This window comes from Podarcis tiliguerta (genome assembly GCF_965153285.1).
Source record: "Podarcis tiliguerta genome assembly, chromosome: 12".
Lineage (NCBI taxonomy): Eukaryota > Metazoa > Chordata > Lepidosauria > Squamata > Lacertidae > Podarcis > Podarcis tiliguerta.
In genome coordinates, this window is record NC_139545.1 from 27,783,687 (window position 1) to 27,805,709 (window position 22,023).

Consider the following 22,023-nt stretch of genomic DNA (forward strand, 5'->3'; position numbering starts at 1 on the left):
CAGCGACACCACAACAATTAAAAAAGTTTAATATAATTGTTTTAAATACATATTGCCCTGCAAAAAGGGCCAAACTACCCATAGAGAAAAGAAGAACAAAACAACATTAAGCAAGTCCCTAAACAAAGCAAGGCATTTTTTCAGATCCCATGTAAAGGAAGCGCTGATTAACTGTGGTTAAGGGGGAAGCAGGCATTGTCAAGATTCTCATAACTAACTACAGAACCAACATTTTGCCTGCATTTGCTCCATAGGAAGATAATGCTTTTAGTGGAAGGATAGGAAGTACAGAGCTAGAATTCTCCCCACAGGACACACTTTTTTTTGGGTTATATATCTCTGTTTTGAATAATATATCCTTAGATCATCCCAACTGCAGTGTCTCTATAAGTCAGTGGCTACTTACGTAAGAGGTCTCTGTGTAGCAATAATATAATCTGGTCTCCCATTTTTGTAAACCAGGCGTGCATTTGCTTGAACCCAGGCCCATCGATTTTCTTTGGTAAGAAGTCGAAACACAGTCATACCACTCTCTCCTGTCTTCATCACTAAAAAAATTGAGCAGGAAAAAAGAGAGAAGCATCTTTAATGATGCCCAATAAAAAGTTTGGCATGCCTATTTACATAGAACTTACAAACTAATCAAATCAAAACTACTTAAAAGGTTAAGTCCAGCTAATTTTCAGGATCAAATGCATATCCATTTAAATGGGCCTTTGGTTATGACTGACTCATGTCCCATTGATTTCAGTGGTTTACTCTAGATATGACGAAGTTTGGATCCAACCTACTGTTCTGTATTCTATTCTCAACAACACAATGACTGCATTTGCATGCCAGGCTAAAACATGGTTTGCTGAGAATGCACAAGCATAATTAAGTCTCAGGATTGTGTGCTGGACATAGAACTTCTCTTGTATAGCTGGAATAACTTTTGAAACTTTTCATTCTGCTTCTAGCAAATCACATTTCCCTGCACTGTACAGTCATGAAATTGTGGTAAATACAAACTGTGGTTAGTTTAAACAATTTGGCTTCAGAAAACCATGTTTTGAATTTGGCTTGATTTAAACTGACCATAGTCAGTGTTAAATTCCAGTTAACTAAATCTGTCAATAAGAGCTTCCAAAAATATCTTCCGAGCTATATAGGAGAAGTAAAAGAAAGTATGCAAGCCCAAGTTCATTGCAAATTGTACATAACATACTAAACCATGGGTCGGTATTATGTACAAATATGATCAATATTTCATAGATAAACAGAAATAACAGCTATGGAACCCAAGAGGTTTCAACTGCAACTTATTTAAAACTTTTCAGCATTTTGGGGGAAAGGGGTGTATCTAAACAGGATAAAAATATGGAATATTTTAACTGGTTTTAGAAAACAAAGTTATTTCCCATATTAATGGAAACTGTAGTTTAAAAAAAGCTTTCAGCAAGGAAAGGAGAATGGAAGGCATCTCAAATAAAATGCTATATAGGACAAAGAAAGAGTACACCCCTTCAGCAGAAGCTATAGAGATGGTCAAAATTTGTGACAAAGGGATTCAAATACATCAAGGTCAGAAAACGTTCTAAATTTAGACTTTGACTACTTTGAAGAGATTTTTTCCATCTGCCTGAGAAAACTGCTGAACTGGCAGCAAGAGAGGCAGAGAAGAGGAAGTGCAAAGAGCAGGATGTGACAGGAACATGGAGAATGAAGCTAAAGGAATCCACATGGGAAAATTAAACACTGCTTCTTCCAACGTAAGCTCACATGTTTGGTCGAAGGACATGCCTAGAAAAAAGCCCTTATTAGAAAAACAATACGGTTAATTTTGGATACATTTCTGAATTTATTTTGGCACACTTTGTTCTGCTTCACGGCTCAGCAGAAGAGGGCACTTACTTCGGACGTGATTCTCAGCACAATAAAGCATATCAGCTGCGTGGATAAACTGGTATCCTGTTCCTCTCATGCAGAGTTCTGCTTCAGTATAACCCAGCACAATTCGGCCTCTGCAAAAGATATTTAAAACATTTTAAACATATTGTGCAATCCTTTCACAGCTCAAGAGCTTGAAGAAAAATAAATAAAACAAAACCCAAAATAAAATCAGAATTTCCCACTGAAAATCTGAACAAGCAGAAAACAACAACTACTCAGCAATTCGCAACAGCTAAATGTTGCCCAAAATAATAATAATAATAATAATAATAAGTACAGTAGGCCAGTATCACTGATCAGTGGATCCTTTTTTTAAAATTGTTTTTTAAAAATTTAAAATTGTTTTTATTTTTTATCCATGTCATTTTAAATTGTTATTGATTTTAATGTTGTATTTTTTTAGTTTTAGATTTTATGATTTATGTGGAAATTGTTTTCCGTTTTGTTGTGTACCTTCTGATGTGCTCTGTTTATTGTTTATGACTTTTGTTATGTTGGTAATTATGTAAATCTTGTCATGCTATAAGCCGCCTTGAGCACTGTTTTAACTATGGAAAGGCGGCATACAAATAAAAAATGATGATGATGATGATGATAGAAGAAAAGTGTTCCATATCTTGCTTCCTGAAAATGTGGCTTAAATTCATTATTGACCAGTAATTCTCTGAAATATGTACATTTGGGTCATTAAAGATACAAGAAGATCATGAGTGAAGCTGTACTTATTTAGAGGGGGTAATTAATTGAACTTCAATGGAAAGGGTGTAAGGACTAAGGATGCAGAGCAATTGCCACCGGGGCTTCATAGACTTATATATTACAACTTTAACCTGTACTTCTGAATTTCAGCTATAGTGTATAATAATTCTCAGATAACCTTGCACTTACTTTGCATCACATCCTATAGGTGTGAAGTCTAGCTTATGCTTAGTTCTGAAGATGAAGTTTTTGGTACGTATTTCAAGAATGGATGGAGGCTGAAGTGGAGTAGCCACTGCAAACAAAGCCAATTGGGGGGATATAGACGCGCCATCCTTTCCTTTCTTGTTCTGTCCGTGGAGAAACTTTAGTCTCCCTTGAAAATTCATGGCCTTTAAAAGAAGAAAACAGGTTATAACATCATGCCACATTTTTAGATACAATTTCATTTTTGTTAGATATAGCTGTGATAAGCTATGCCACTGTATATTTTAAACATCATCCAAAAGAGCAAGTTTACCCAATTTTACTATGGGACGACCAATCATGTGAAAGGATAGTGAATCTTAAATTAAGAGATCTGATGAACAGCCATTGCATCATGCACTATTGAGAGTGAATCCCTTTACTGTTATTTCACAAGTAGTTACTTTTATGCAAATATGCAGATTACTTTTTTATATCGTTTAAACAATTCTTTTGAAAGTACAGTCATACCTCGGGATATGAATGAGGTGGGTTGCGCGTTTTTGGGTTGTGGACCGCGCCGAACCTGGAAGTACCGAAACGGGTTACTTTCGGGTTTCGGCACTTGCGCATGTGCAGGAACACAAACCGACTTCACTGGTACTGTTAGCTAGGGATGATGGGAGTTGTAGTCCCAAAACAGCTGGAAGGCGAAGTTTGTCTATGCCTGGCTTAAGGCTATGCACTTGCTAGCTCCGATTCAAGGTCAATATAGCCCTACTCACGCATACAGGATTCAGAAGTGGAATAGCTATGATAGCTTTTTGTTTCTTTTAAAAATTGAGTGAAATCATAGTATCCTGTTAGGTGTAAACCAGACATTAATGCAACTCTGTACTCACCAAGAACCCGGATGAATTATCCAAGAGACAGCGTAATCTACAGATGAAGTTTCGTTCCATAAAAGAGGAATTCTCTGGAGGTAGCTGCTCTGGGTTATAATATGTTGCTGACTGTGAAAAGCCATTATCACCTATATGAAAAGATCATTTAAGACTTCCTTTTAGACAAACATTTGTTCATATGATAATGGCAACTCCCTTTGTAACCAAGGTTTCAAATACTATTCTAAACAAGAATGACAGTGGGAGGTATCGCTAAGGCATAACACACTTTATAAATATCTGCCATTTGGAAAACCTCTAGATGTGTGATGCATGTCCCATTAGTATCAGTCCCCGTTACAGATAAGCACCTTTGCAGGTAGTAGGAGAGAATGCAGTGTGAAGTTTTCTCCCCAATACCTATAAACATAAACATTTCTTCATAGATATGTCTCGTAAAGACAGACACAAATTATTTGCTAGTGCTACTACCAGATACTAACCTTGCATTATCTGTCCAGAATCTGTAGAATGTACAGGGTTCAGAGCCCAGTGAAGCTGGCGCTGGAATTCTGGTCTGTCTTCCGTGTGAATTAGTTCAAATACACTCTGGTGTATAATATCAGACTATATTCAAGAGACAATGATAGCAAAGAAAATGCTAAGTAATATTGCTGTGCTTTATTGCTACAAAGATTACAGTTCATCACATTTTAAGTAAGACAGTCCATTACAGTTAATGGACTCCTATAGAATTAATCCAGCAAAAACCAGTTTTTTAAATCCTTCATAATTGTTTATTAAAACTATTTGCACAATTGGAAGCAAAACAAAGACCACAATATCCTTGCAATACATCCAAAAGGTGCTAAGCATATAAGCATATCTTGAACAGGGTTGAAACTGGTCTGCTTATTTCAAATCTAACTGGAGTATACATTCAACTGATGCAGTGCCCGCCAAAGTTCCAACAACTGGATATAAGTTAGGTAGTGCTTAATTCGGAATCAAGATAATAAAATATATTACCTTTTTTTTTTTAAGGGACTAGTCTACTAATCAAAGTCACATTTAGGCTGTGGACTTAAAATCAACTTTAAATCTCATAGTAAGAACATTATTTTTTGAGGGTGCTGGTGATTGTTTGAAATTCTTAATCCTTTCACAGGAGCTACACAAATTATTTACTTATTTTCATATTTTGTGCAACACTTGGTGACCCCTCTCCTTCTGACCTTCCTGTGTTTCACACATGTGCTTGGAATTGTTCTTGAGGCCTTTGCACCGGAAGTGAGAAGGTGGAGGGCTGGTGCAAAACACCTTTGTGCCACCTACATACATTCAGATGGAAACCTCAAGAGAGCTACTGATAGCAACAAGTGACAGAGCCCAACTCTCCATATAATCTCCCCCAGTGTCTTCATGGAGCAGTTAAATTATATGAGGCAGAAGGCTGGAAGTTTGAAACAGAGGTAGTTTTTAAAATAGGCCATAGTTTCTTTATAAGAGGTTTCTCTACAGCTTCCTTAAGACCTGCTTGCATCTACCATTGTTACCCAGGGAGGTACCATTTCTGGGATTTCTCTAGAAGCCATCATGACAAATAAATTTGCCTTTCGAAGCAGACCCAAAACTTTGAAAGTACTCTTTCTGAAAGAGGAAAAAGTGCTTACCTGCTGAAAACCCAAGTAATCCTGGATTGTAGAAGAAACATAAAATATGAGTGCATCTGACGTGACCACCAGCACAAAGCCGTTTAATGCCTGAAGATAGAACAGCAACAAGTTTAATTTGAAAAATACATTGATACTGCATGTTGAAAAAGAGGATTTAAAAATGTAATTTAATATATATTACAAGAAGCACAGGAAAAATGTTAATATAGCCACAATTATTATTCTGGCCAATACCAAACAGCAAATCAGCAGCAGAAAACAATGTTAAAGACTAAGTTTTTGATTTTCAAAGCATTTACATAAAATCTACAATAACCCCCATGAGTGAGATTGCTAGTACATTAGGCATGCAATACTAACGTCCAAGGGTTTTATGATGTGAAAATTAAATCCAAAGTTAAATCAAAGACACTTGTGTAATAATGTTAATGTTCGATGACCATTTCATAGGAATGTTACCTTAGAAATGGCATCTAAGAAAATGTGGTCCATCATCTAATCTAACATCTACTATATCTCTTGGGAAGAGGTTTAGACCCATCTGGCTGGTTGTTTTACCTGGGTTTGGGCAACTCGAGATACTGTCATCCAATTTGTCATGACTGTTCCCATGAAAATGGAGTCGGTTTTTGTCTATGTTTGGGTGTCAGGTGCCAGCTGCCAGCAACACTGAAGGAATCATGCACCAAGGCTGTAGCCCCGCTAGCTACTAGGTCTGCTTCATTAGTTTATTTCTTGCACGGAATGCATTGTCAAAGCAACACCCAGCAGGAGACAACTCTCCTGATCTCTGCAGTGCATTCAGGAGAAGGCGGAAAGGAGATGCAGTCCCTCTTTCCCCTGGCCTGCTAATTAAACATTAGCCCCACCCCAAAATGGATTCAGGACCAAATCTGGTCAGGTGTCCCCCAGGTCAGATCAGGGCTCTGTGTCAGGGGGTGGGGGCTGAGCACAGCCCTCAAAACTAACAACTTACACTATTCATTTAAAAATCTTAATCTGTTTTAGTTTCTTCGATTCCCAGGCAACACTGGGCACTTTCAGGTAGTGTTACTATAAAGCATCAAAGGATTCTGCACACATTTACAGATTAAGGTACACCTATGATGTTATATGCTTAATGCTTTAATTATGGGATTTTGAAAATACATATGCGGTCCAGAGCTGAGGACCTAAAAACCTGTAATTCAGATCCCAACTTACTAGTTTGATTTAAGCCCAAAATACTAACATTCACTCTGGACAGTGTTTTAAAGAAGCTAGGAAATTAAATTATGCAAATAAGCAAAATGAGCAACATAGTGTGTATTTAACAACTTGCTTGGTTGTCATAGGTGACAAGGAAATCCGTACAGGCCAGTGAGTGGGCTGGCAGAAGATGGACAAATTTCTCCTAGCCTGTCAGTTTAGTATTTGTGCTAAAGGTTGAGGAAGGAAAGTCTTTTCCCCTGTGACCAGGACATAAATGCCCTAGACTGGTGGAAGAGGGGTGGGGCCATTCCATCCCTCCTTTGCCAGTTAAAGCCAATAATTTTATTAGCCTGTATTTCCATGAAGAAGGTTCTCCCTGTTCTGTAGCCAAAACTGAAATGCAGGCCATTATTTGACTAGTGAATTATTATTATTTTTTAGTAGCCTAGTAACTTTTGTAGGCTTACTTACAAGGCTTAGCTAGTAAACAATGATTTTCTGGCTCAACCCATTATACATAGTAAGGCATTATGTTCTAGATCTTAGAAAAAGATTAAAGAAAAGCCTGAAGTGGTAACTGGAATAGATGCAAAGTTTTTGCTTATGCTTTTCTTGATGAATGAAGCAAATTAAACCCATGTTCCAAGATTATTTCCCACAGAAACTCTTTCAACATGACCACAAGTACCTGTAGTAAAAGTTCTCCTTCCAGCATGGTCTCGCTAGGTTTAATAGCTCTGCCACTTTCTTGAATGCCATTTCTGTCAGACTTTGCAGAACTGGATGATTTTAGTGCAACTGCAGAAAAATAAAAATGTAACATTTCTGTGAACAAATTATCACTTGAGTTGATTAACACAAAATACCAAAAAAGTACTATTTCTAAAACTACATATTCTGGAAATGCTTATTTAAGATGGAAAACTCCAAAAATAACAGAGTAAGTATAATTCTAAAAGCGATTATCCAGTGCTGCAACATTGATAGGTTTAAGCTTTCTCACAAAGGAATTGGTTCTTGTATTTGCTCCAGTTCTTACTGCTACAAATTCTCATGTAGTTTTGTCTTTGTAAAATAGGATAACACAGCATGTCTTATATATAATTTTTTAAAAAATAAAAAACCGCAATTATTTGAAGAAGCTAGTTCAACATTTTGCATTATTAATTTCATATTTAACAGGGAAAATGAAGTGAACTGTTTTTCATTTGAGGGTCTTATAATTTTGAAGATATACGAAACCTCTTTGGCAATAACTAAGCTATAAATGAAAGGAAGAGTGAAGCTAGTAAGAACACTGATTGGAGAATATTGATCAAAAGCTCAAGAAGCTGTGACTACATAGCAGAATTTCACTGAATGGCTGGGACTGGGGGTGGGGAGACAAGGAAGCATGCATGCTACAGATATGTTCACTGCATTTTGAGGGCAAACTGCTATGAAACACATGAATTTGCTGATAGAAACACTCATTCTGGCTGCCTGGAACTAGTATTGTGGTTTTCTGCTCTGTGACCTGATTTTTCCTGCCTAGGAAGCTACAATTTTCAAGAATTATGTATATTTGATTTTTATTTGACTCCTATTTGCATTTTTGGCAATACATAAATTAAGACCATCTTAAAAAGAAATACGTAGGCAGCTCCAGTCTTCATTTAAGCACATGCTTTTTTTATATAGAAGGCTCAGTTCTCTAGTTTTTGTCACTAGGTCATGTTGTTTTGGTGCAGTGTGTTCTCTTGTTCTCCGCCCAGAATGAAGCCTCAAATGCAGGTTTGCAGAACAATAAATCTATTCTCTTCAAGCCAAGCTCCATAGAAGGAAGGTGACATGGAGGTGTGGGGTGGGGTGGAAGATCAGAAAGAAAAGAAAATAAGACATGTCAGCTTCCTCAAGGAAGGCCCCAAACAATACACTATGCAAAGTTTCGAAGTCATGGGACTCCACTTAGTGTGTAGTCTGAGTCTCAGGCTCTGGCTTCCAAAATGCCAGGTTTGGGAATGCAGATTCCCTAGCTTTACTTCCTACTAATGCAGTCCTAAAATAAAGCCAGATATTGTGAATGAAGTGGATGCCCCTCTATGAGCAGGCCACTGCCCTTCTCTCACCTCCATTAAACGAAACGTAGTTGAAAGTGAGAAGAAGCACGTCACCGGTGATATGCTGCTGGACACACAGTTTTTTGAATGACGCACCCTCTACGATTCCCCCCCCCCAACTAAAATGATAAATCAGGCAACCTGCTCTCCCTAATAAAACAGTCTCCAAATGCACCACGTTCCTTAATGTTGATACATGAAGTCATTTTGTGTTCCAACGCTGCAGTTCAAATATTTGGTTTATTTCTCAACTCACAAAGCAGCAAATTTACAAGATGCAACTTACAGAAAAAGTCATAGCCTGATTGTACAAAATTCACGTGAGTTTCATGCAAACTGATGGCTGGGATAAAATAAAAATGATCACACATCTCCTTGGGATATCTGTATCACTGAATGATATGGGCAGGTTTCAGAGAAATGTGAACAGAGGTCTGCTTCTCCAACAGGACTTCCCCACCTCCTCCTTCCCACTGAAGCTGTATGAGCCCACAAAACCCATTCTCATGGGGGAAACAAGCCGAAATTGGAGATACCACTCTTGCCCTTCAACCATTCAAAGGTTTTTCTGGGTCTCACCCTTGGCTTTACAGATAAATATTTGGCTTTGAACCCAATTATAACTGAAATACATAAAAATCATAAGCCCATTTCACACTCCCACTAGTGGATTGAAAAGGCCAAGAATTTTCTGCACATAGCCTGGTTTTCTCAAAAATTAAAACTCAAGCGCATTAAATCCAATCTGCCAGTTCAAGCACAAATATTTTAGATAGCTTACAGGCTTACTAAATTCTACTACGCACTAATAGAATACCACCACTGTTAGTAAGAAACAATAGCAGTCTACTGCAAACAAAGGCATATTATAATCTACTGAACAGAGTTGCACTGAATTTTTCAACTGCAATTTTCTTAAAGCATTCTATCACAGGAAAAAGATGTGCCCTCAACAGTCATAAATTGTTTAGACATTCTGTGAATGACATTTTGTGCCACTTTAAATTCAAATCTGTTTCTCTGCATACAAATATCCATGGTCAAGAGGGGCAGATACAGGAGGCAGGATATCGAAGTAGGTTGAGAAATGGTACCTGAAAAAAGTTCAAGAACACCAGTGATCTTCACTGACCCCAAGCAAAATAACTTTTTCACATTTAAAGTATCTGTTTGATTACCACTGAGGCTAAGGCTACCAGCACAAGCTTCTCTATTTCCCAATCATACTGTAGTCTCAAACCATCCATCATTCCCTAGTCATTCATTAACTTGGTATGGTAATGGAGGATGGACTTAACGTAAACACAAAGCAAATGAAAACAAATAATTATTCCTCTTGACTGTAGTCTGTGTCAGTGGTCAGTGCGCATGTGTTTTTCTATTTTGCCACCTTCGTAAGGTCTCATGTGCACACATACTTGAAGATTTCAGGATATTTTGTCACTTGTTTCTTATCAAACCTCTTGGGCATGCAGGTGATGGTTTTTATCATCTGTGGGATACCTTTTCAAACTTTGATTTTTAAACTCAGGGAAATTTGAAAAGCAACGTGACATGCTTTCAGTGTTAAGGGCACCTGAGTGCATACCTTAGTCCTTTTGTAGCTTCTAGCTTTGAAGACAAAGAAAATGATTTAATCTTGGTCTGTATTAAAGAAAACTAAAGTACTTGTATTATACTGTGATATTGTACTGTGACTGAATGATGCAACTCCAGAAAACTTATGGAGGAAATAATAATAATAAAAAAGTTAAAGTTCATATTGAAAATTACAAAAACTGTACATAGTATGCAGGTTTAGTGAATTCTAATATAGGGTGCTTATTTAGCATTTATAATGCAATTGTGTGTTTTATTATTATTTTATTATTTTCTATTTCTTTACACCCCGTCTTTTTCCTTGACAAAGAAAGTACTTGGGCTAAGGGGGGGTGGAATGTGGTCCTAGAAAATGAAAGAGAAGTTCTGGGAAACACTGGCATAGAATATTTCACGTTGGTGGCTGAAACTAAACCTTGCTTATATTATTTGCCATTCTGAAGCTGACTTCTTTTGATGGAGATAAGCTTAAGAACAGTAACAAGATTAAGTACAAAGAAGCACTGGCTGAAAGAACAGAGAACAGATGAAGATTAGATACATCAAAAGCTGTAGAAATATTGTTCACAATACTAAGACCAGTGGCCATCCCAGTCAAACATACTGTACTTCAGAGGTGCCACTTACAAGCATGTTGCTTTAGGATAGAACAAAAAAACCAAGGATGAGAAATGTTGTCTAGTGCCTGACATTAAGGAAGGCAGGAACTGTCTTACACAGAGCCTCAGTCTTCTCTACACTGTCTGGTAGCAGGTCTCCTGTTTTTCCCTACTTGGAAATACTGGGGATTGAACCTGGGTCATTCTACATGCAAAGCAGATGTTCTACTACTGAACTATGGCCCATTGTATGATCACTTCTTTCCGTTGCTGAGAATCCAGATGAAGACCTTAGGGTAAAACCTGTCATTGATATTTGTGGCTGCTACAGTTTCCACAACTTCATTTTTGCAACTTGCCCATTGTCAGATGGCATTCACCATACGTTCATCTCCAAATACTGATACAAAACTGCATATGGTACACAATTGTTTATGTGTGTACGTATCCCCCACCAGACCTCCAGACCTAATATGTGAACATCAGAAACTGGCTGGTCCTTTAACTGTGTGGAACCCTGCTCGCTATAACAACTAGTACTGCACAACTTATGATTCCACAATGCTGAAGGCAGTCCACCAACCATATATTGGGGCAAACTGTGCTTTACACCACTCTGCTTATTGCAGTGCTCAGGCAGGAACAACAGAATGTTTATCAAACTCTTGAAGGACCACCATTCATGATTCGTTGAGTGGGTTTGGCTGGTTGGGTTATACACAGAGGCCAAAACAACACTGATCTTACTTAATGTTCTACCACTGAACTATAGCCCTTAATTGTGCTACAGTTTTCTTAGAAGCTGCTGCCAGGATGGGAGCAGTCACTGTGACCATATAACACCAATCCAAAAAGATTCACATTGGCTCCCAGTACGTTTCCAAGCACAATTCAAATTGTTGGTGCTGACCTTTAAAGCCCTAAATAAATTTGGCCCTGTATATCTAAAGGAGCGTCTCGACACCCATCGTTCAGCCCAGACACGGAGGTCCAGTTCCAAGGGTCTTCTGCAGTTCTCTCAATGTGAGAAGTGAAGCTGCAGGAAACCAGGCAGAGGGCCTTCTCAGTAGTCCTGCCTGTTCCACTCACGGGAACACCCTCCCGTCAGAGGCCAAGGAAATAAACAACTTCTAAACTATCTGACGCTTAGAAGATATCTGAAGGCAGCTCTGTATAGGGAAGTTTTTAATGTTTTATGTTTTACTTTGGCTTTATAATTTGTTGGAAGCAGCCAAGAGTGCCTGGAGCAACCAAGTGCCATATAAATAATAAATTATTATTATTAGAAGTGAATCCCACAATGTTCAGTGAAACTTATTCTCAATTGTAGTAACAGATGTCTTCTTTTATATTTTAAAAAATAAACTACAATAATAACATGGCTGTTCCAAATAATGCCAATGAAGATAATCAGTTTGCAATGAACTTCCATAAGTTAAGTAAAAAGGGGGGACATTTTAGAATACCAAATATTCAGTTGTTGATGGTTGTTTACCAGCTTACGTTAATTTCAGGAGACTGACTTCTCTTTCAGATTAGGTAGCTGACAAAACAGCACTGAAATGTCAGAACCACTACATGCCATGATACAGAAGAGCTTCAAAATTATACTTTCAGTGAAAACACACATATATCATATAAGCACAGAATTGTAGTGTTGGAAAGAGTCCCAAGGGTCATCTAGTCCAGCCCCCTGCAATGCAGAAATCGCAACTTGATCATACATGATAGGTGGCCATCCAACCTCTGCTGAAAAACCTCCATGGAAGGAGAGTCCATCACCTTTTCTGGGAGTCAAACAGCTCTTATTGTGAGAAAGTTATTCTTGTTTATTCAGAATCTTCTTTCTTGTAACTTGACCCCCCTGATTCAGGTTCTAGTCTCTGGAGCAGGAGAAAACAAACTTGTTCTATCCTCCATGTGACAACCCTTTAGATATTTAAAGATGGCTATCATATCACCTCTCAATCTCCTCTTTCCCAGGCTAAACATACCCAGGTCTCTCAACCATTTCCCATAAGGCCTGGCTTCCAGACTAATCTGAAAATCTGATCTTTTCTTTAGCTAATTACACAACAATAATTTTTGTTTTATGGAAGAGTGGGGGGGGGGGGACACACACAAAAGGCTGAAGAAACAATAGGAAGAATGGAAAAGGTCACAGTTTTCTACTTGCTGCTCTTCAAGGAATAGTTTTTGAAAGCAGTTAAGGGTGAACACACTGTATATATTTCACACCAAGAAGGCATTTAACAAGACGCGACAAGCAGGCAATGCCTGCACACCTCATCCAGACAGAGTAGTATTTTTGTGGCTCTTTAAATCTAATCATTTCAACTTCAAAAAATGGTTAGAATTGCAAAAGATTTTTAAAAAAGTTAAAATACAAATTCTGTCTTGAAATACTAACATTTTCTAAACAAAATAATTAAACCAGCTTCAAATTAAGAACCCCCCCCCAACTACAGAAGATATAAGATTGTTCAAATATATACTCAGTTTAAAATAGGCGGCGGATATACTGGCTGAGAAAGCACCCTGGGAACAGAGTTTAAGACTCACCATCTAAATATTTAATAATCCACCAACAATATGAATGAGACTGTATGAGACTCATCAAGAAAGCTCATAACCTTAGCAACTGGCAACCTGAAGGGCAGGCTGAAGGGCAGCCACACCATACAAAAGATGCTTTGGGAAAACAGCTAGAGTTAATTCTGGACCCCTCCCCCATTTAATACCACCACAAGAGAAACATCTTGACTATAGCAGGCTTTGGGGAAACAAGGCACTTCGAAAACGTTTCACACAATGCAAAACAATGATTCATTTGCAAATTATAGCAACTTCCAAATTCCAAGTCTCCTAAATAAAGCAAATCCTCATAAAGATCTTTATAAGACGTATGCTCACAACAGTATCCAAAATATTATCTGTTTTTAGGGGCATTTCCAATGACAGATTAAATGTCATTTAACAGATAACTGAAAACATTCAGCACTTAACATACAAGAAAAGGCTCTAGTCCATCATTTTATTTCAAAAAAGGAAAAATGAGATCTTTTAATTTTTGATTGCACCTACGGTGCAGTGCATCAGATATTCTGTACAAATGTTTTAATTTGTAATAGCTTCTGTTTGGAAAGGAAAAACTAGTTTCCAGGGCATTGGTTAAACAGACACTTTTGAGCATTTTTGTGTGGATGCAGATGCCTTTTGAAAAGCTATAATTATATAGCGTAGTCCAAGTTAGCAGGTGTTCCTTTAGTGCAAGACAATAAATTATTAATCCATAGCTGCATGTGAGGGGGAAAGGCTTTGTCACTGTTAAGAAGGTCGCTGTTTCTCAAGCCTCACCCCCAGCATGACAGGAAAGTTATATTATCTTGCAGCACAACTGCAGTGTCCCTGAAAGCTTGAAGAAGTAAAAGCTGTTTAAATCATGAACTGGCATACAAAGAAAATCAATCTCACTACTTACTTAATGGATAGGTGCAGGGAAAAGATGCAGGAAGCTGACATTTTTTTAAAAACCAGGAAGTCACATTTCTCACTGAACCTGCCAAGAGAGGGTGTAGGCCCCCGTATTCTCACCACATGCCCCCAAACTATGCAATTCTCTTCCAAATGGGATGGGGCGCGGGAGAGATCAAACTCACACCCTACTGTGGCCACAGGTAGCCGGCAGGACTTTGAATGAGGCAGTTGCTGCACCATGAATTCTCCATGTCTCTCCGTCACACTGGCACCCTCCACACACATGCAAGGAAAACAGGACTGCATTGCCCAAAGGGCCCAAATACCTATGGCATCTCAGGTTTGGTTGTTCACACATGGTGAGGGGACCTGAAGGAGGACTAATGCCTGCTACTCTCTTCCTAATGAGGAGGACACAATATCTGAGTAGATATTGTGATGGCTGGCTTTTGTCACAGTCTAGCAACAGATGAAGTACAATCCAGGATCTGCAGACAGGAAGAGACTTGATATTCAGTGCCTACCATTAAGGTGTTCAAGAGAAAACAGACTACAAATAAGGAAGACTGTTGGAGAACTTGGCTTGCTTTTCCACACTTTAGTCACCAGGATTTGGACATTTTACTAATTAGATTTGGAAAAATAATGGCTCAGAGTAGATATGAGTATGGTGAGTTTGTTTCCAAAGATGAAATAAGTCATTGCGGACTCTTAAGCTATGCACTGGAGTCTTTGCAGAACTTCATATTGGTGACTAAAGGCTTTAATTTCTAGATCTATCCGCTTTGGAAATTCTGTTCTAGAAATGTAACCACACACTAAGTGGTACCATTTCCATACATGCAAGCAGATCAAAGGTTTTAAAATTGCCTTCAGAATCTACCACAAAATTATAACTGTTCAGGAAATGGGTTCTGGCTACTAGAAATATTCACTATTTAACACCATCTGTAAATGTAAAAAGTTTCACCCACGATTATGTCCAGATCTAAATAGGATCTTCAGAAAAACATGTTGCATTTTGATGTGTGAGAGTTTCCTCTGATGGCAACTTTTGCAGTACTTTAACTCAAACGAAAATTAACCTTTCTCTACAGCATAATTAGAAAAGCATACAAATGGGGGGGGGGAATTAACATAGTTTTCACATACAATAGGCAGAAGTCAGCACTGCTTGGCCCTTATCCTTAAGACAGTAAGAACTCAGCAATTATACTTAGATTTATTTGACTTGCATTGCAAATAAAACTCTACCCATCTCGTTAAAAAGCTCAAAAATAAAAACCTTTCCATTCTGTCTTTTTCCTACATATTTTTGGCAAGTCATATAGGAAGCTGTCTCTTTTCTAGTATAACATATGTGCATTTTTGTAATGTACTACCGTCCAAGCGTGTTCAATTTTTGTTGTGCCAAAATGACATTATGAATTTTGAGAATTAGGACAAATTCATACAACATGCTAAAATGAACAAGAAAAACAGCTGTGAAGTTCAATGCAATAGAGAACATCCATGTGAATTTCTAGCTCAGAAAAAAAATAGTTACTTGGCAAAAAGCCTTAGAGCTTTAGGTACTTTAGATAACCAACACTTACCTCATTAGATTACAAAGTATGCATATATTATGAGTCTTTCAGATTGATTAAAATTTTCATCAAAATGCAACGTGTGCGCCTTTTATTAATTTTTGGAAAGGAAATCAATTTGAACCTACAAGCCTGCAGTGTCATGCATCTCACCCCTTTAAGACGAGGTTAAACAAAAGTTGCACACAGTAGGATCCTTACAATTTGCCAGAAGAAATAACATTCACAGTGGCAAAGACTGATCTGTTTCATAATTATGCATTTTATTCATTCCAGATGCTTACAGAACTTGAGATTTGCATAAAAGTGGGAAATATACACCAGTGCTCTCACTAGAGATCAAAGTGTTTATGCAAATCTTAAATTAGCATGTAAAATTCAGTAAATAAGTGTACATCATTATGAATGTTGTTGATTCTCTTATTGTCCCTCTCTGATTTAGAACATAATTGTTTAAGGCATTTCTATCAGATGCTAGGGACTCAGGAAACATTACTGTTCTTTTGTTCAAGAGAATTTCCACCAGCTAGTAACCTCTAATCCTCAGGCAGCCACAAGGTCATTATGAAATCCTAAGTGATTGATGTCAATGAGTTTTATTCTTCACTAACTGTGGAATAAGATGATCTAGGCTACTACTCTCTTCAGCAAGTGTACACTGGGTTAGAATAATTTTGGCCCAGACATTCAGGACTTGGTGTGAATCATGGACAAGTCCTGCCACTGGAATTCTTTTTATTTTATGTTATAATTTTTATTAAATTTTCTGTTTTACAATTTCTAATAGACATTGTATATACAGTACTTTAAAATATAAAAACTGGCAGAAAGTAAAAGATGCTAGGTTCCTTATATTTCAGCAGACTGTAGCGCCACTTGCAAAAAATAAATGAATTTGAAACATTTAAACGTAAATTTGTAATTGTCTGAATAACAATACCTTAATATATAATATACACAATACATTCAGGTATTTTTGTCTGGCCATTTGTTTTGAGCTTTCTAGGATTCTCATTTTATCTATGAACACATAAAGTTCTGCATACTTAGGGAGTCCAAGCATGAGGAATGCACAGTCTTATTTTTGGGTAACCCTGTTTCATATCCAAACAAATCACCTTTGGTGGCCGACTGACTTATTTGAATGAATGACTGCCAGTATATGCCTACTTTAACATCTAAGATTATTTACCAAGCAACTATTCTTCAGCTTGTGCTTCATGAGAGAATTCACAAAGCAGTGTTTGTTTTTGCAAAAATGGAGCATTTGTTTATATAGGGGAAACATATTATGTTATAAACGGCTTTAACTGTAAACATCTACAAAGCTCCGGTATGTAAGAAAGCCTTACTTCCTTATCGGAATTCTGATGAAATCAAAACAAAAAAACAGGAATTTCTGTGAGAAACAAAGTGTAGTTGCTGAGTCATGCAGAAGAATCTGATCTTAAAAATATGCTTTGCCTTGAATTCTCACTTAAGCTACACAAAGGGTGTTCTAACAGTGTCATTAAACTCAAATCCTTTACAAGTCTTTTATGTTTATCAAAGAATGTCTACCTGATGGATGTGTGGTGTCTTAAACTAAGGCAGAGTATTTGGAATATCAGTAAAATAATGTTTCTTACAGCAATTACTAAAACCATGTTTTCATTTGTATTAGAATTTGGCAGAGACATATTGGCTACAGCCTAGTCCTTTAAACTGATGTCCCATGTACTTTTGAGCAATGCAAACACACTTCTTAAAAACAGATTAAGCTCATTAAATGTTACACCAGCCTTGGATTTAAGCACTCATATGGCAGCCATAGGTGACAAAAAATTGCATGCAGGTGAGTGAGTTTGTATAAATGCAAGTTTAGGCCATTCATGTTAGCATACCACATATCGAGGCTGTGTTAAGTTTGAAAGAAGACATTTTGATGCTGTGTTTTTGCAATTTGAAGCCCAACTATCTCCCTTCTTTAAGCAAGTCTTGATGCAAGGCCAGATGACTTATAACATACTGGCATCAAGTCTTGTTTTCAAAACATGGCTTATTCCGAAACTACAGCTGTCTGAATTTGGGTATAACTGGGAACTATGGATAATTTAAAAGGACTGAATGCCTCCATTCTCCTCCTCCTCACCATAAAAGGGGATGGATGGGAATAAAGTAAGCCCAAGACTCATGCACCAGTGGAAAAGTGTGAACAGATCCCTCAAATATATAAAGGCACTTAGCCACATAACAATAACCACATATGAAGTCTACAGCCACTGACATGCTATCTTCTTGGAGGGAAGAATTCAACCTGCTAACTACAAAGGAACTGGACAACATGCATTCATTAACTCTTTGCTAGTGAAAATCCCAAGCTTGCAATTATTGTACTGGACACTTGAGTAAACAGAGAACTGAAAAACTGCAGCCTCAGTGAGCACATGACATCCCCTCCCTGTTATTTCTAGGAACTGCTTTCTCAGTGTATTGGAAGGAACACAAAGGTGTCACCTCAGGCCTGTGTTACCAGAAAGTGCGCAAATATATTCTTTCAGTCTTTAGGAGAATTCTTTTCTAGTTGGGAACAGACCGAGAGACTGAATTGCTCAAGGCCATGTAAAAGCACACACTGTTTGAAACCAAGACCCCCTGGAAAGACACTGCAATACTAGAGTTCCATGTTATATAAAAATATAGCACACATTTGAAGCAGTGATCATAAAGGGAAAATACATTGCCCAAAGTATAGGTTGAAAGCACAGTTAACAAACATGTACAGCCTTGAGACATTAAGAAATTATTTCAATACCGGTAGCCTTGTTACCTACTGAGTTTGCAGCAAAAACAAGCTATGTTGATGTCATATAGACAAAAAAGCAAATAAACAGTTCTCTCTTGGGAGAGCAAGCCGTTTGAAGTTTTAAAAGCTTACAATAAATTATATTGTAATTTTCAGTTTAAGTTTTGTATTAAAACACAATATGTGATTTCTAGCTCTCATTTAATGGTTTACAAAATCTTTAAACCTAGAATTCAGGCTTTTGGCTGCTCATCATTTTAAGAAGAACTAATTGCTAATAAAAATCTAAAAGCTGACAGAGAAATGCTATTCATTTTGGAGTAGTCAATACAAAGACTACTGAAGAATGATGTTTTTCCCCATCTTTAGCACTGATTTTACATATCAACTGAACTAACACGACAGGACAGGTTTTACATCTATTTTTAACAAGTTTTATGTGCCTAGCCCTAGCTTTAGGAAATCTGAGATAATTAAACATGAAGTTAAAAGCTAAGCACAGGTAAAAAGAACTCCCACAAAATGTCAGCACATACTCACAGAAAGTACATATCCGATTACCTAGTATCCTATTTTCCAAAAGCGCAGCACAACCCTTTTAAATAAAGCATGATTTAACTCAACAGTTCACTTACTGAAAAGCATGATAATCCCTCCTAAAATTTTGTTTGCATTCATCACATGCAAATGCTGTGCCTCTAGCCCTGGAGAAAATTTTGAAACATTGACCAGAAAAGAAATGCAAGACAAATGTCTTATTTTAAATGTCAAATTGAATTGGAATTTTTCAGCATTCTTAACACTTGTAAAGGCAATTGTGTTGAATCCAGAGAATGCTTTTAGCTCCACCCCTGACGATGTATCACCTTCTTCCAACAACGCTGTGTTGTGTTCACCCAATGCACGAGCAACCAATTGCTCATTGGGGTTCTTTACAATGAAAGGGGCAGAGCTAAAAGCATGCCCCTGCTCCGGATTAAACCCAGCAATGCCCTACATGCAAGAAATGTAGATGTAGGACTTTATTCATAACTAAATGCCATAGTTCAGATAACATATTAAGCTAAGGTAAAGCCACAAGATTCAGTTTGCAATCACACTCTTGCAACACAAGAATGTTAAATCTTTATACTGTATACTGGAGGTTTAGAAAAACCTAAATTTTAGGAAAAATTAACATGTATATACTAAAAAGAAGTTCTGCCCCACAAAATATAAATAATCTGCAATGTAGACATTTATGCAAATCTGCTTAATTTAACTGTTCCTCAGTGGTGACTTAATGATTGTGAGTGTTTGAGTCCTGAAAAACAACTGCTTAAACTGTACATCTTACATGAACAGTAAGTAGGTGACATATTCCAAGCCACATGTGAACTGTATATAAAATAGATACCTTCAGAGATTACACATTTTTAATAAGATCATTAGACTAATTCTTTGGTTATGTCTAACTAATCGACTTCCAAAATGGATTATTTAAACACAGAAAAATGCAAGTGTTTCTTTTGGAGAGGGAGACTATTGTTATAGCAAATTCTTGGGTTTCCTTTCAAATGCGATTATATGATTGCACGTTTATATTTTACTTTCCTCAGGAATTCACACACCCCTCATTTGTATCCTGTTATTCATTTAGCATTTCCCTTCACATCAGTTAACTGTTAACATGAGCCTAGGAGATGCAACTCCACATCACAATATGCATTTCTACCTTTAGCAGATATGTTAAGAAACAAGTGCTTTTACTTGGTGCTGTATCTAGAAGAACCTGATCCTTTTGACAAACTTCTCTTCCTTTCACTTGTTCTTCTATGTTTACTCTCTTAGGCAACATCATGATTAGCAAGAGCAGGGGAGGAGAACAAACAAAGGAAGCAAGTACATGGCTGCCAGTGCACACTTTCTTAACCTCACGGGTTGCCTCTGAAAAAAGCTGCCACTACACTGTAGTCTAAAGAAGCAGGACATACTGGAAACAGTTGGCATTACAACTGCATGGGGTGGGGATGGGCGCAGAAGAAAGACGAGAAGCCAGAAGTGCACAACACAGACATGGCTTTGTTCTGATATCCAAAGTGTGGGAAGTCAAATGATAAGCATTTCTAAAGCAGTTTGCTTGTTTAAGCACAGCAGACTTTATACTGCAGGCATGCAAACTACATGTAGAGACTTCTGCGCATGGTGCGTGAGAAATTAAGGGAAGTAATAATTTAATAGATCAATGTCTCCAGAGATAGAGGATGTCCGCCACCTCAGGGGAAAACAATCAGGTTCTGGTTTACAGTGAAAAGTTTAGGATTTTTCTACTAGTTGCTTAGTGTCTATTGATAGATTAGACTTACATCCCCAAACTGCTATATCGTTTGGGTGCTATGGGTGGATCTGTACATTCTTAGTGTTTTCAAAGCCCAGCCACTGCTTCCTTGTCTGGCAATTTGTAATTTGTGGTGCAACTGGATTTCTGTTCTCTTTCCTCCTGCAACTCTTGCCCATCAATTGTTTTTCTCCCAGCTCAGGTTCCACACCCTTGCTTGTGATGAAAACTGCTAGCTGCGGGGAAAGTAACTGATTTAAAAGTTTATCTGTTAAATGACATTTCTAACTTTCTGTAATTTTGCCCTGATATGGTTATGGTATACTATTAGTTATTAGTTAATTAACTACCTAAGATTGGAGAACTTGCACAAGGGCAAATATCCAGTTGTGTCTGTTAGCTAACAGAACACACACCAGGACTTCCCCTTCCTCTCCTTTCCCTTATAGCCCAACCCACACTTGGGCAACATCATGATTTGAAAGAGCAGGGAAGGAGATCCCTTGGGGTTGGAGATCCTCTGGAGAAGATTTGTAGGACTGCAGGGGAAATGCTCCAATGTCAAAAATCCCTCACCCTATATTTTAAAGCCAAGGCAGCCCAAACACTGTTTCACATATTTCACAAAGTGTTTCACAAAGCAGCAATCCCTATACTGTTCAATTCTTTAATTACCATGCAATGTGGTGAACACAAGATCCATTATGCTATCATATGACTAACTTAAGTATACTTAATGGAGCACTGTAAAGCACAGAGAAATTGTAAGGGAGAAAAATATCCACTTTGGTCCCAGATACCCTTGCATTGGCCCATCAGCATAACTATAACAGAGTTTGGCCGCTGAAACACTTTTACATTCTAGAGGTTAACATGAGTCCTCTAATGGGTACTAATCAGTTTAGGTTTTGAGTGTTATAACTTGCATATTTCCTTGAGTCTAGAAGGAACTAGACAGCCAGTCCAACTCCCTTGGAATTTGATCTCATGGAT

The 22,023-nt window shown here is 37.7% G+C and overlaps 1 protein-coding gene and 1 long non-coding RNA gene across 2 annotated transcripts in view; both read right to left on the reverse strand.

The window, feature by feature from the left end:
• Nucleotides 1-22,023, reverse strand: part of AHR (aryl hydrocarbon receptor) — a 46,642-nt gene that overhangs the window by 11,687 nt on the left and 12,932 nt on the right. Inside the window, exons 3-9 of the mRNA XM_083405383.1 lie at nt 7,257-7,366; nt 5,375-5,464; nt 4,205-4,328; nt 3,720-3,850; nt 2,821-3,023; nt 1,894-2,003; nt 407-548 (exon numbers count right to left, since the gene is read on the reverse strand). Coding sequence (XP_083261509.1) covers nt 407-548; nt 1,894-2,003; nt 2,821-3,023; nt 3,720-3,850; nt 4,205-4,328; nt 5,375-5,464; nt 7,257-7,366 — 910 coding nt within the window. The remainder of the gene's footprint in view (nt 1-406; nt 549-1,893; nt 2,004-2,820; nt 3,024-3,719; nt 3,851-4,204; nt 4,329-5,374; nt 5,465-7,256; nt 7,367-22,023) is intronic.
• Nucleotides 16,027-21,831, reverse strand: LOC310660672. Its single transcript, XR_014503598.1, has 2 exons — nt 16,886-21,831; nt 16,027-16,748 (listed from the first exon to the last, which is right to left on the reverse strand). It is a non-coding gene; the product is annotated as an uncharacterized lncRNA (long non-coding RNA).